The 15,731-nt window shown below is 46.8% G+C and overlaps 1 protein-coding gene across 4 annotated transcripts in view; it reads left to right on the top strand.

The window, feature by feature from the left end:
- Positions 1 to 203: 203 nt before the first annotated feature.
- plekha7a (pleckstrin homology domain containing, family A member 7a) overlaps positions 204 to 15,731 on the top strand; it is an 88,834-nt gene continuing 73,306 nt past the window's right edge. For all 4 annotated transcript variants that reach the window (XM_018762129.2, XM_018762112.2, XM_018762121.2 and 1 more), the window contains exons 1-3: positions 204 to 364; positions 571 to 647; positions 854 to 911. In XM_018762129.2, coding sequence (XP_018617645.2) covers positions 258 to 364; positions 571 to 647; positions 854 to 911 — 242 coding nt within the window. In that variant the 5' untranslated portion in view covers positions 204 to 257. The remainder of the gene's footprint in view (positions 365 to 570; positions 648 to 853; positions 912 to 15,731) is intronic.

Here is a 15,731-nt window from a genome sequence, read left to right as displayed (position 1 = left end):
TTACCATGAACGATTCATTAAATTAATCACCAACGACGGCGAGAGTGGCGAATTCAACACTTTGTGCTCGTTCACCGGTGATACTGATCTCCGCTGCCGGCACCTGCGCGCCGGTTCCCCCTTTTTTTTTTTTTTTTGTTTTTTTTTTTTTTTTTTTAAATGTCGGCCGAAAGCACCGCCCTCCCCTTTAAGGGCCCCGCTGCCCCACTTGCCCTGCAAGCGACACTCCCCCCGCCGGAGGCTCCGCCGAGAGGGCAATGAAAGAGTCTGGGCGCGCGATCATGGCGGCTCCGCTCGCGCGGGACACTCTGCCTGAACGCTGGTCCTACGGGGTCTGCCGGGATGGCCGCGTCTTTTTCATCGAGTGAGTGAGTCTGTGCGCGCGGCCGCGGCGGGTCTCTCGCTCGGCCAGGGACAGGTGTATCTGAGTCTCAATCAATTGCTGGGTGTGTGTTACTCTCTTACTTCACTTGTCTTACTCGCCGGCTCTTTAACAGGTTTTTTTTTTGTGTGTGTGTGTGTGTGTGTGTGTGTGTGTGTGTGTGTGTGTGTGTGTGGTTTCTTTCGCAGCGATGACACCCGTCGCACCACCTGGCTCCATCCCCGCACGGGACAACCTGTCAACTCGGGACACATGATCCGTTCGGGTACGCGCGCATTATTTGATTAAAATAAATACTTTCGCGCACTTATTATTATATTTAAAACCAAAAAAAAAAACTAACGTTCTGGACTGAACCTCGGTGCTGAATCTTGTGGAAGAGAGACTTGTTTGTTTCTTTTCTTTCACAGAGTTACTTAAAAGAAGGAGACGCATGATGTGATGATGTGTTTATATTCTGTCCCAATGCAGATTTGCCTCGAGGATGGGAAGAAGGCTTCACCAAGGAGGGCGCGAGCTACTTCCTAAAGTACAGTGTTTACTCTCTCTTCTCTTGCACTCTGGTGTGCGGTGTCGGTTGTTGGTGTTCCTTTCTCCCAGCAGGACTTGACTGTTACAAGATGAAGAAAACAGTATCTCGCACAGGGACCCGGTGTAACGCACTTGCTCCCAGTATGTAACAAACAGGGTAACGCGGTGAATCCATGTCACCGACACATGCGGTGACTGCAGGGCAACACGCACCGTGATCCCCGCATAGGAACTCCATTGTAACTCGCGCAGTGGTGTGTGGTAACACGCTTGAATGCGTGCTGTGACGCACCATAACGTGGTAACTGACGGTGTAACGCACTGAGTTCCGGTGTATTTGGCGTAACTCGCACAGTGGCGCTGGGTAGCGCATCCTTGGCGACACGCGCACGGTGTAACCTGTGTATTATCTCATCGTACGGGCAGGTGATCGATAGCTGATGGGAGCTTTATTGATCCTGAAGGAAATGGGAGGCCGCATATATTAAAAACTAATTAGAATGAGTAAATAAAGTCATGTTTCCAGTGGCCTGTCCAGTATTCACCAGGAGTGTGTGTCCGGGTGTGTGTGTCCTTGCCCTGATGCTCTGATCACTCTGGAGGCAGCATCCGCAGCTGATGATGAGTCAGGGATGCAGAAAAGTGCTTTACACTGTTAAGTTTTACAGGGGTTTTCGCAGCTGTTTGGCGTGTTAATCTGTGACTCGAAAGCATGGCGGATATACAGCAAACTGAAATGATGAACTCTGCTATACGTGAATATGTGCAGGTTCATCATTTCTGTCGTCATTCTCTGTGAACTGTCGTTGACTTCTTATAAATGTGTGTGTAATCAGGTTTTTTTTGGCCCTATGCACTCGTATGACCTCTGTTGCATGCATGATTGGGAAGAGGGTGAAGTACAATGAATCAGCGTAAACCCTGTTCTTCCTCCTGGTTCACCAGTGCTCTTCCCCATGTTTAGGCACAGGTTACACCACTCTCCAGCAGAGCTGCGATTTCGTGCTCGTTTGGGACTCTCGTTTTTTTGGTCGCGATTTGGAGGAGGGGACGCGTAGAGGAAGCGTGCGTTTGAGAAAGAATACCTCGCTGTAAGGCGATACCTGTCGTCTTCTCTTTGTTGGAAAGCTGTATAAATAAAAAAATTATACAGTAAGCGTAGCATGTGCCTTTGCTACTTTTATCCTGTAGTACCACCAACGCTCCTGCGGGCACTTCAAGATGCTACATGTGCTGATTACGTAGATTTGACACGATGCAAAATGATAAATTTTTATAAAATTTTCAGAAATGAATATCTCAGCCATAAAGGATTAAATTGGCGTATTTAAAACCTTGCAGTCAACGTCAAAACGTCATGCTGCGCATATTTTCTCTGCATGAATGCTGAAGTGCATTACTATGAAAAATGTAGTTTTTAAACTTTTAAAATTAGCCTACCCTCTGCCTTCAGTTTATTTCACAAAGTTGAACTTAAATTATTTTAATGAATCTTTATGCAGCAGTGCATCTCTTTAGATTCTCTCCACTGTAACTTGTCGTGGTATATTAAAGTATGTATGTGGAGTGATGGATATTATTATAAACCATGTAAATATTGGAACTAAATCACTGCTACTGAATCAGCAAATGTGATGCATGCTTCTCAATTTTTAGTGTTTAGTTGTATTGGGATGAATTGTTACCGTTTACATATCGCATGGAACCTTCTTGGGTTATTGCTTTAGTTTTATTACAGTAATATCTTTTACTTTATTTCCTTAGAAAAAGCACAAGCTAAATGTTTGCCAAAAACTCAATGTATTCATACATTTTGGAGTGCATTATGAAGTGTGTGACTTGCTTGTGTTTTGATTGGAATCATTTAAACGTATGAATTTTTATGCTGATGGCGGACGTGTTTACTTTCGTGGGCGCACAGCCTGTCTGTAGGCAAAATCAATATCCAGTGTTTGTGGATAGGTTGTTCCCAAGGTTAGATTTAACATTTTACAAAAAAAAAAATGTTTGTCTCCGAGAAAAAGTTTCATAAACACTTTTTGTGAAACTGGAAAGGTATGTCTGAGATCCCCTGCAAAGAGGGCTGATGTTTTTCTTGCCTTTAGGTGCCGACTTGTTGAATTACTGCATTCCCCCGTAATGCTTGCTATAAGTCATGGTAACACATGAAAGGAGGGCAGATTTATGTAAGAGTTATGGCTGCATTCTGAGACAGTCGGTCCACGTTGGGCTCTCGCATCTGTGTGCCAGTGGGGGCGTGGTGTCTAAGGGAGATCCGTGCTCAGGGTTTCATGGGTAAACAGCGCTAAGATATCCATTTAACTTCACATAAAAGCATCAGTATAGCAATTCATTTTTTTCCCCCCTTTTGAACCAATAGGCAGTATAGTGGTAAGTGCTGCTGCATTCTGCTTAAAGGACTGAGGTTTGAATTGCACCTCCTGCTGCCGTTCCCTTGAGCAAGGTACTTGCCCTAAATCGATAAAGTAAAATTACCCAGCTTTATGAATGGGGAAAATCATTCTAAGTGGCTTGGTAGACTGACATTCCAAATTGCTTTGGAGAAAAGCATTAATTAATATCTTGTGGTGTAATTTTTTTTTCTTTTTTTATCAAACATTTACTCTCTCTGAGCTTGTATCTTCATGCCTTTCTCCTTCTGCCCAACAGTATCTTCTAGATTGTTCTCTTCAGTCAGTAAGGGAATAACATGGTACATCACAGGTGTGCTTTGCTTGACGTCTCCTGTCCACCTGTCCAGGTGATGTCTGAGGCTTGCATATTAATTCTCTCCTGAAGATCCTACGCCAAACATGTTTTAACTCCTTTATGGAGGGCTTTGCAAAGAGGGGTTGTAATTGAATTAAAGAAGCCATTAGTCAGAATTTATACGCGTGAGTGCCCCACAAAGAGCCCTGGTCCATTCCCTCTCTGTCTTTGCTCACATAATTGAGGAAATTGATGACAATGGCTCCCAGAACTGTGGAAACCATCTACTTGTAATTCCAGTCATGCGTGGATTTGGGACGCTTTCCGTTCTTCTGGCTCGGCTCCGGGTCCCTTCTGGCCGGAGGAGTGCCGAGGAGGCCCAGGTAGCTTTGGGCTCGCTCTCCTCCGAGTGAGAAGCTGCAAAAGTGTTGTATTCTACACAAGCACCAAGCAGCTGGCTTTTTTTTTTTGCTCCTGTCTTGCTTGCAACTTTCTAGAAGCTTCCTTGAAAATGAGCATCACATGATATTAATCCAGAATTTCTGGAATGATTCCTCTAGTCTTCCAATTTTCTGATTGGTATTGGAAAAGAAGCCAGCTCCAACAATCGAGTGAGTCCACCTGGGCAACACCTGTATGGGGCACGATAGAGAGTGGGGTCAAAGCAAAGCAGCCCACGGGTCTCCTGCATGTCTGGGAAGTAAGGTGCCGCATCTTCCCAGCTCTCCTACCGTATTTCTTACCAGTGCACTCACTTTTCACTTGTGTTGTCTGTGAAGCTCCAGAACTGCCGACCTGCAGGTCACACTGTGGAGTCTCTCAGAAATGGTGGCAATGATCAACAGAGGGACTCCACACCAGTGCTCATTGAGTCGCGCTGATGAACTAAGTGTGTGTATTAGAAGAGCTTTTGATGGATGCTCTGGGACGTGACTGGGTTATCTGCTTGCAGGCTGTGAACACCGGTCCTATCGGCCTTATCCCTTCTCCGCTTCTCTGCTTCTGGCATGGAAATGCAGTTCTGCTGTTGGACTCTTGCTCAATTTAAAAAAAGAAAAAAATTGTGTGTTCGGGGCAGAGCCCTGTCTATTAACCCCGTGCTCAAGAGCTCTCGTAGTGTGCTGTCTAGGGCCTGGCACGTGGCTTCCTTTATGGTGAGGATCCGATGGTCCCAACAGAGTCGGGTTGTCTCGGGTGAAGGAGCACAAAGCCCTGGCCTCTGACTGTGTGCCTGCTGGGAGATGGTGTGACGTATTCCGGCCCTTTTGGCGATTCCACTCGAATTTGTATAGCGCACCTACTTGGCAGAGTTGACGAAGCAAGCAAGAAAGGCGGCGGTGGGGGACGAATTGTCGTCATTAAGATTAATTTAACAAGTTTTATTGCAGATGCTTTGCCGACAACTTTGGGAGTTAATCTTCCCTCGAACGGTTATTATTTTCTGCATGGCTGTCGGCAGGGAGTTGACTGAAAGACCGTAGCTTGAGGATGATTGACAATAGACAGTTAACGGTGGAGCTAGTTTAGCATGACGATTCGCATCGTTCATTTGGAACGTTTCAGCCTCTGTTGGCTCGAAGCCCTCGGTGGGTTCCCCTCCATCCGATCTCCCAAGATAGCAGCGGCGACAAGGCAGAACCCCTCCCCCCAGCTAGTATGGTACCATTGTGGTTATTGGATCGCTCGCTGGTTGCCAGCGGTGTAGGGTGGTGCCTGCGGTGCAGTTGGGCAGCAACGTGAACAGGTTGTCCTTCAAACCTGTTTTAAACAAGATTGGTCAGCAGGAAAAAGTGACGGTAGTAGCCAGCGAACATGTCTTCCGGTGCGCCTTACACATCCAGAGCTGGAGTGTTGAACCACCAAAGCCTAACTGGACAAGAAGGAAATGCATTAACTAGTTTACAGGCCCTCAGGTTGGCTACTGATTATGTTACTGTGGAGTGAAGTGATTATTAAGGGAGCAGTAAAATGCTGAATTTGAATCCATTTATCGATCATCAATAACTGCTGGTCTGATGCAGGGTTGTGGCGATCCAGAGCTTATCCCGAAGGCATAGGGAGTGACAGTGAATGAATGCATGGGACATCGGTCCATTGGATGACACTTGCACACACGCTCATTTCGAATACTCTTTCTCTCTCACACATACCGAGTACTTCTGTGGCTTGTTTAGCTGAAACGCATGTCTTTGGATTGTGGGAGGAAACCAGAGCATCTGTAGGAAACCCATCCCAACATGGGAAGAGCTCCACTCAGACGGAGCCAGGTTGTAACGGTTACAAGTCCGAGCCCAGAAACGGTACGGTGTCGGTCTTATTTGAGCCACCTTCCTGCATTGGAAACGTTTGCGTTGTCTTCCTCTTTGTTGCATCCTTTTTAGACAGGACTTCTGCTGCTGTTTCGATGCACTGATTGGTGGATTTGTTTACACCGTGTTGCTTTGTAGGAATAAGCGCTAGAAAAATCCCAGCGCGGAGCTGAGCCACAGCGAATGCGGTTTGTTGCCCATGTGGGACTGTGCTGCAAACACAATCTGAATCCTAATCCCAGAGTGCTTTGAGGCTCTGTCTGCAGGCCGTCGTAGGCATGTCTCTAAATTCAGGCGGTGACGGACTGTGAGCTGCGATAGCCTTTCTGCCAGAGCCGAGCGAGATGGGGTTAAAAATGACGTGGGGCTTGGCGTTGGGAAATGATCCCACATCGGTGGGACACACATCGGTGAACGTGGCCAGCGGAATGCATTAAGCTCACAAAACAGATGGTTGGTGTGGATTAGAGGCGTGCTTGTGTATTCCAGCACAATTGGATTATTACTTAGAATTTTACTCCGGGCCTCCGTTGTGCTTCTTTGCAGTGCAGAGCATGTTTTTTTTTTTTTTTTTTTTTTTTTCCCCCCCCCTTTAAGAACCTGTTTCTTTCCCCCCCAACGTGAAATCGATTAGTTGGCCTGATTTCTAAAGTACCTTTCTGATTATTATGTTTAATTTCTGATTTTTGATGCATCAGACTGAATAGGAAATTAACCTTTTCTATTAACTTGCAGAACTGGATTTGCGTTTTGGCAGCATTAGACTGCTAGTCAATGACAAATCATTGTTACTTCATTTATCAGGCACTTTTCTGAAAAGCTACTTAAAACATTAGGTTTGTGCACTAAACTGCTTGCTGTTTTACCCATTTATACAGCTTGAAAATTTCTACTCGTTTTATTGTAATGACCTCGATCAAAAGTACTACGCAGGGAGGCTAAAAATCTGAGTCCTTTGACTGCAAGTTGAAGCCCTAACCACTGTGCCACCTGCTGGCCACTGCAGTCATTTTCCTTTTTATTATTTAAGACATTCTTAATGAATGATATGTATTTAAGTTTCAACTTCTATTAGTAAATCTAAATTTGTAACAGTTAAAAAAAAAAAAAAAAAAAAAAGTGGCACTGTAAACCCCGCGACACCAGGACATTTTCAGAGCGCAGGCAAATGCAGTGAATGTACAGCTTAAGTATGATGGCTCACTTGGCGTGGTTACAGGAGTCACACATGGGAGCGAATATAAAGGCAGCAGCAACGGTTTGACGCGGCACGCGTGGCCGCAGAACGTTTGCCTAACTCCTGCTCTTGCATCCGTCAACTTGACGTCTGTTTATTCACGTCGGCATGTTGGACCCGGCTGCTGCGCTGGTTACCTACCCTGTTGCTGGTAGTTTATCGGCGCCATTTAGAGTAAACGGCGTAGCCCTCCCCAAGTGTTTGTTTCTTAACCACTAAGCCTTCCGCTAAAACCTTAAGGGAACGGTATTATGAACAAGTGGTTATAGGTTCACATGTCGGTAGGATCCTGCTACCGCGTTCTGGACAGAAGCATTTATTGGATTTCTGCCATCTGATTTAAAGATTACGTTAAAAAGCTGTACAACTGTCGGTTTCTGTATCTGCAAAACTGTGTCAATACTTCCAGCAGCTGGTATTAAGGTTTTTTTATATATTTGTTTCACTTCAGTTTTATTCAGGATGACTTGGGGTAATTGTGGAGAAGACATTTGTTGTGGGTAATACAGCTTTTTTTTAAAATTTAATTTATAAAAACACCTTAATCATTGTTCTTTCATTGTAATTAAAATGATTTAGCTTTGCTTCGCTGGCTGTTTTAGATGCGATTCTGTGGCAAAGTCCTGGTTTACTGCATCTTTTGATGATTGCCGTTTAATCCTTTCTGCTACCCAGATACCACGGGATTTCACCTTTCCGCATTTGCATAATTGTGTTGCGTAAAGGCTATTACGTTTACTTTTATGCACTTAGCAGACGCTTTTCTCCAAAGCATTGTACGTGTCAGAAAACAACAAAGTGCATTACGCCAACAGATTTGGATGGAGAATCATTGAGTAGTCAATTTGTCGCATACTACTGTGTAAACTAGTATGCATTCCACGAGTAACTACATATAAGGTTTTCTGAAATTGTTAAACAGATAACACAGTATGTGTTTGTTGAGCACATAGGGGATCAGGGTAGAAGTGAGTCAAAAAGAGGTGAGGTTTTAGGATCATTAAATGTATAGACATTCAGCAGTTCTGAGGGGAAGGGGGTGGTCATCCCACCACATCTGAACCAGAACCAAAAACCTTCCTGCATTTGATTTTGGACCTTTTGTGTGTGGGACCACCAAGCAGGCAGAGGTGGGGGAGCGTATGAGTGTTGCTATATTTTCCATTAGAATTTCAGAAAGGGCTGGGCAAGAGTATCGCATACTCAGGATTTTGCCAAACTTCGACTTGTCCCTCTACCTTGTGCCTACACTTATTTTGGGTCCTCCCCCCCCCATGAAGTTCACTGTTACTGGGGGCTCAGAGTGCCTTTTTGCAGGTTGCTCTCGTTCACGTGAATGCTGGCTGCCTCGTCTCCTGTGGAGCACGTTGACATGTTGACGCTGTGACTGAGGGAGAAATGTGGGCCTGCCTGACCTGGGCTGGGATCTAAGCTCCCGGAGAAACTGGAGGTCGGCCTTTGTTAGGTTAAGTAGAAGGGTGACGGACCGGTCTGAACCGCCGTGGACGGACCGGGAACAAGGGTCGCCCTTTCTGCACCAGGGCCTTGGCATGTCAAGTTGACGTATGAAGCAACAGGCCAGAATTGTTTTTGGAGCCTTCAGGCTGACATCTGATGAATGAGGCCTCCTCACTCTCTGCTCCATCCCACCCCTGTGACCAGGGGCCTGATTGTCCACGACGGCTTCAGGCCACGCTTCTGCGACTAGGGCTGCATGGAGGTGTAGCAGATTGTGCGGATGCCTCGCAGCCCCTTGGGGTTCAGCTTTGGATGGGGGTTCAGCTCTGGCTCAGTCTGTGGAGTTTGCGTGGGTTTCCTCTGGCTGCTCTGGTTTCTTCTCACAGTCCAAAGACCTGTTTCAGGTGACCCGGTGTCTCTAAACTGCAGTGTATGTGAGAGATTGTCCTGTGATGGACTGGCATCTCATCCAGGGTGTGCCCTGCCTCGTGCCCTGCGCTTCCAGCATAGGCTCCGGAACACCACTGGTCGAACAGTTGACAGGATGGGATTCTTCTGCCCTTCTCCTGTTGTCGGCTTTGAGACATTACTGACCATCCGTTTGCCCGTGCTTGCCGTGCTTCTGTCCAGGAGAGCGAATGGAACGCCAGATTTGGAGGTTGGTCACCTGAAGGTCAGGTGAATCATTTGAAAAATGCTACCGATACATTCATGGTTGGCCATGTGAAGGCCTCTTCCCACGTTTTAGAAGCTTGGGGAAACAGCGAGAGTCAAAGAATAAATCGGCTTTTAAGATGGATATATGTGTATATATTTTTTTTTTTTTTTTTTTTCTCTTCTCCCCTTCAGACTTCCTGTTTTGACACTGCATTCAGCACTCAGACATTGCCTCATTGTTTCTTGTGGTGTCAGGAGCTGGAGGCGCGGATTTCTCGGGAGGAAGGCCGGAAGGAGTGCCGAACTTGCCTCCCTTCCATTTATTCAACTGCTGAGGGGTGTACAAACGATGCGTCGAGGTGTCACCGTACTGTTCGCCGCACTGTTAACCATGAGCTGTTCTTGAAATGCATTCTGGTTACTTTAACCATTAACCAAGGCTGGTGCGTGATGCTTAATAATTTCCCTGGCGGTCACAAGCGTGCCACTGTACCCCCCCTGGTGTTCGTGACATTATTTCACTCAGTGTTTGTTCGCTGCTGCTAAAAAATGCTCCTGGTCAGGCAGAACGGATGCTTAGAGATGTATCTGCATAGTTCATACCGCAGGAATGCCTTAACCGCATACGCTTGAATATCTTGCTTTACTAATTCCGGGAAGCGACGAAGCAATATTTGCGCCCTCCTTGAAAAGAGGAGTGGACAAACCTCCCTGAGGCTTTTATATTTTATATATAAAAAGTGTTATGTATATACTGTGTGCGTGGACAATATAGAAGTTAAACTAAGAGCATCAGGGGCCCGGGCATTAGTTGCTATTTATGTTACAGCTTTGTGTGCTGAAAGGGAGGGACGTGGCAGAATACAGCTGAGTTCAGCTGCAGGTCCCACAGCACCATGCGGGTGATTAAGGAACAGCAATGGATGAATTTTACATTGCTGTAATTACAGAAGCCATGCATGGGATTTTTAAAAAAAAAAATCTTATATAAAAGTTGTGCGGTGGCTATGCTGCATGGAAACTCTACCTTTGGGCATTTTGCGCTATGACTGGAAGCCCATTGAACCTGCCCTGCATTGTGTGTGTGGGGTGGGGGTGGGAGGGGGGCACTGCGGCAATTGGAGATGGACTGTTCGTAAGCCTCTGCAGGAGATGTAGGCAAACAGGCCTGCTTTGCTGGAGGTCTCTGGCATGGTGCTGCTGCTCGGTGGGCTCGGGTGTGCGTTTACTGCTCAGAGCCCTTAGCATGGCACTTGTAACACCCCCACAGGTGGATTACCCGCATGCTTGCTCGCCAGACTCCTCCATACGCTACCTCGCCAGCCACACGGCTCATGTCGCTGGCGATGGAGTGGGAGACCCCCTGGCGCCTGGCCCTGCGTGGGAGGAGGACGCGTATCGATCGTGTGTCTGCGTCAGAGGCATCCCGCCGGTCCCGCTGCATTTCTTTGCTTCCGCTCAATATTTTAAGTGCAGCCCTTCCATCGTACAGAAGACGGCACAATCAAAGCCAGCGTGTGAGGGAGGGGTGGTGGCGGGGGGCGCTTTATCAACCTGTGATGTTGGATTGAAGTTTGTCTCTTCAAAGACACAGTGGATGGGATCCAGCCTAATCTTCCACTCAATGCCATTTTAGGCAGTGCGTTTATAGCACCCTCGATCTCCTGCGGTCAGCCGTGGCAGGGCCTGCAAAGGGACCCGCTGCCATGGCGATAGCCCACTGGCTTTTGCCGCAAGTTGCCGGCAGAGCTGCAAGGGGAGACCGACACAATGGGCGGATTGTCGGGGTGCCGCTACCATAGTAAAAGCACATTAATTTATATCGGTACTGTTGGACAGGGGGCCCGCTTTGTCCTTGCCTGGACTTCGCATCCGTGGATGTAATATATTCCTTCAGCAATGTCTCTGAAGGCCTTGATTGTTCAACCACTTTATAAAAAAAAAAAGTTTGGATTGTTGGGTCTCATTTATGCTGCTGGATTATTCTGGAATTTGTTGCTGACCTGTCAGTGTTCTCTATGAAAAAGCATTCAAATGTAATTGCTCTGCTCTTTCTTGAAGGGTTAGGTGTGTGTATTGTGCAATAATTTCCCAGCCCTCTAGCATAGGAGCAGCGAGAAGAGGTGATGCACAGAAGCCACAAGTGCAACTCTACACCCCCTGTGAGGCCTTGAAGAATGAAGTGGACGTACAATAATGTCCTGTCGGGGACAAAAGCACTTTCTTTGCTCTGCTGAGGTCCCTCAGGACTTGCGACTAGAGTGCAGGGTTTCCAGCGCAACAGAGGACCTTCGCAAGCTCGGTGTGCGTCTCCGGCCTCCCGGTGCCAAGCGCTCGGCCATTTGCGCGTACAGATTCCCCAGCTCTCCAGAAGCATTTCTAAGATATTCCACCGCTGCCTCGTTATTTCTTGAATAGACCGATTGCGATGTGTTCGTGAGCAGAAAAGCCGGCGAGTGGGTTCCAGCCCCTTGACTGCTTCCTTTGGAGGCCCTGGGCATGACCTATGACCTTTCCTTCTTGACCTCCTGGGGGTACTGACTGTAATGATGTCACAGCATCACAACTTTCTTCTCCATATTATTATTATGGTAATGCACCAAATTTGTTTGACTAATATATCATACCGCCAGCTACATGGGTTATTTTGCCTACTTTCACTGTTTATTTACTCGGGCAATTAAATGTACTTTTAAGACCAACAGCTCACTGAAGCGTTCCAACTTTAAATGTCGTGCAGATTTCAAACCCTTTATATCATCTTGTGTTGTCGTAGGGGAGAAAAAAATAATTAAAAGCAGTGGGTTGACTGTTAAAAGCCTGACTCCTGCTGTGTTGTCTATTGGTAGCAAACGATGTGAAAATGACTTAATGTTAGTCTTTACTGTGTGAGAAAGAGGCTGGAGTGGTTTTCCCCTTCGTCCTCCTCTGTTCACACTCCTTTTTTTAAATGTCTACCATCAGAGTTTGTTCATGTTGCTTTCTCCCCAGACTAACATGATCTGCCATGAGTGGTGTGAGTGTAAATCTAATGAGGAGGTAAAAATGGTACTGATGCTCCAGTTATCTCTGTGAAGCATCTGCCCCTTCCTCCACAGGCTAGAGATGAGGGTATGTCGTCTGACAAATAGGTGAAAATTTAACTTTTCCAGCTGTAATGTAACACGTGTGATTGCCCAAGTATTATTTGCTAGGTGATTTTTTTTTTTTTTTTTTTTTTTTTTTTTGCTGGAGGAATTCAGTGCACGTATCTGGATCAAGGGTACTGCAGCAGGAGTTGGGTATTCAAACCTGGGACCTTTGATTATAGACTGACTTTTCCATCAGTTGCAGGTTGGGATGAATCTTGAAAGGGTTGTTGATCTGCCTTGACCTTCACTCCTGATGTGACTCTCGGGCTGAACTTGTTCAGGGTTTGTCTGGCGTTAAAGAGCCCCTAGTCAACACGCGGTCTCTCCTCTTCGCGGCTCACCTCTGGTGCCTCCGCTCTTTCTGCTTTTTCCATCATTTTCGATGCTTCAAGTTGACTCGCGGTGTTCTTCCCCTTGTCACACGGGGCCACCTGCCCCCACCCCTCAGAACTTTTACTCTGATGCCTTGCAGTACGTTGTCAGGGTTGTTCCTGTGCGACGGAAGCAAATCAATTGTGTTCCGTTCCGGTTTTGTCCTCATCAGACCCCAGCACGTGGGTGAAAGTGAAGGAGGAACCGAGGACATGAACAAAGGTGGTTTCTGAATCTTTCTTTTTTTTCCATTCATGGTGATGAACTAACTCTTGGCAATGGAGGGGAACTTACATTCAGCTAGATCTGATTATACCTCACAAACACGGTAATGCGGAAGTTGGCACGCTGCAATATGAAGAAGGGACTTGCCGAGGAGTTGCTGACCAAACTGCTGCTGTTCGCTTCTCAGAGGAGGTCCACAGCTACCCTTGGGACACCTTTGTGGAACTGGAAGGTGGCATCTACGTGGGCATGTGAGCTTCAAGCATGTCTTCTCAGGGTAACGCGTGTCCTCTCTCGTCTATGTCGGCTCTTCTAATTTTGAAAAATTAGAAAAAGCGATCATGCAAATCCATCAGATCCCAACGCATGGCTACCCCCATGTCTTCTGCTTGGTGCATTTCCCTCACTATGCTCTCTGAGGAAGTAAGCATCATTGCGTTGTATTCTCACGCAGAATAACCGAAATGAGCATCTCCTGGCCCGAGCGCTTGTGGAAGCCCGGTAAGAAGGTACCATCACATTAATATCCTTCAGGAAGCATTTGATCATGCACGTTCCAGTTCATGGATGCGTTGATGTCCATGAAAGCAAACAGAGGCTGGGGGGGGGGGTATTGGGGGGGAGGGGAGGAGTAGCACTATGCTGAATGGAGGAGACTGGGACAACAGAGGGATTCACACTGCCATACAGTGGGTGGTTGTGTCTTGCTGTGGGGCCACAGCAGACATTCTATCCATCAAAGTGCAGTTCATGGTATTTAGCCTTCCTGTGTGCGGCGTGTCCAACCAAGATACAGATTCTGACCCCTTGAGATGAGCCTCTCGTGAATATGTACACCATCCAGGATGGGACAGTCTTCTGAGAGACAGCAAGGAGGGCGAGGGAAGCAGAGCAGTGACACCACAGCTGAAATGGCCACCTGCTGCGGATGCTTCGCACCGGGGTGCCAGGAGGTCTCAGGGAATGAAGACAGGTATGTCTTCCAGGCATTCATTATTAGTAACTGCTGGTTCAATGCAGGGTCTTGCTGGCCCAGAACCTATCCTGGAGGCATAGGGTGTGAGGCAGGGTACATCTTGGAGGGGATACTTGTCCACCACAAGGCAATCCCTCTCTCTCTCACACACCCACACAGCAATTTCGAGACACCAGTCCACCTGAAACATGTTTTTGGACTGTGAGGAAACAAGAGCACCTCAAGGAAATCTATGGAAGCACAGGGCATAGAATGCAGACTGAACTGGTTTCAGATCCATTTCCACACCCACAGTCCAGGAGCTGTGAGACATCAGAAGGTAGCTTGTCCTGTGCAAAGGGGGGATGGACATATGAAGGGCTTGTTTCTTATCCTTTTTATCCTGTACATTGATTCATATGGTGGAAAGTAACAAACTGTACTTAAGAATCATACGTCTGCATCCAAGTCTTTCTGCTCATGTAAGGCACACATTGTATTTTCTATGAGGTGTACGTTGCTTTGGAGAAAAGCATCTGCTAAATGAATGGATGTAAATGTATACCAAAAGAGCTGTTTTTCACTCAAATAATGGTGCATTATGGGCCATATTGATCGGGGGGGGGGTGCGTGAAGGGCAAGGTAAGCGTTGCGATGCGTTACATCACATGTCCACCCTGTGCGGCAAGCTGGCGGCTGTCACCACTCTCACATCATCCTGCACGTAAAGCGGAGGAGCATCGTTCGTCTCGCGACTTTTACGGCGCTCAGAGCGGAGAAGAGCGTTAATGTAATTCCCCGTGACAAAACACAGGTGACAGCTTTACGGTTGTCTGTCACTTTTTGCGGCTTGCTGGTTTCCTCTCCGTCGTGATTCGGACAGACTAAGGGCGCCCCTCAAACACGCCGGGGCTGTGACGTGTCTCAGCTTTGCCTGGGGCATCTTCTGCACACACTCTGTTATGGACGCAGTGAATTTAGACTTTACCTTATTAGTTAGAAAGCAGGGGTTTGCTGTGTTTGTACTCTGACCTTGTACTTGGAGGGTGTGTGTTTTTAGTTAATATATATTTTTTAAAAATTTCTGCCCTCTTCCCTACTGGAACGTGGGAGTCTGAAGGTGCGGTCTTCAAAGCCAGAGAGACGAGTCTTAAATTCTGATCATCAGTTTCCCTCTCTTTGATACCTTAGTCCTGATCACTTCTAGTGTGAGGTTTGCACACTGTTTACCGTGATCTTTCCATTTATACCGCAGGGTTATTTTTTTTACCATTTCAATTTAGGAGAAGCACCTTGATCGGGATACTAAAGCAGCAGTATGGATTTGAACTTGGTTTGGACTGAATGGATATAGTACAAGTTACCCAGCTGAATAAATGCGTAAATCAGTGTACAAATTTTCAAATATACCTAGAAGATAAATGAATTTAAAAACAAAAAATAAATAAAAAAGTGGAGACTTGCCTTTCATTGCCTATGTTCTAAGTTACCTGAACAAACAGTTGAACTGGTAAATCCTGGTATCCTGTATTTCTGCTGTCACTGACAGCAGTGTTTGTCAGGGAGTCCGTGTGACTCTTCAGTTCGCAGCAAGTCTCCCTTTGTGACGTTTCAAAGCTTCGCAGGAGGAGGCCGGTTTCTCTCCACGCCCTTCCAGGTTGTTCCGCCAATAGAGCGGAGGGCGAACGTGCTAGAGGCGCGTATTGTTTCAGAGGCCCGCGTGCTTTCTGACAGACGGCTCGGGTTGGGAACGTCCCGCGCGGTC

The sequence above is a fragment of the Scleropages formosus genome, chromosome 2, assembly GCF_900964775.1.
Source record: "Scleropages formosus chromosome 2, fSclFor1.1, whole genome shotgun sequence".
Taxonomy (NCBI): Eukaryota; Metazoa; Chordata; class Actinopteri; order Osteoglossiformes; family Osteoglossidae; genus Scleropages; species Scleropages formosus.
Note: the sequence above shows the minus strand (reverse complement) of the source record. Positions and strands in the feature narration are given on the sequence as shown.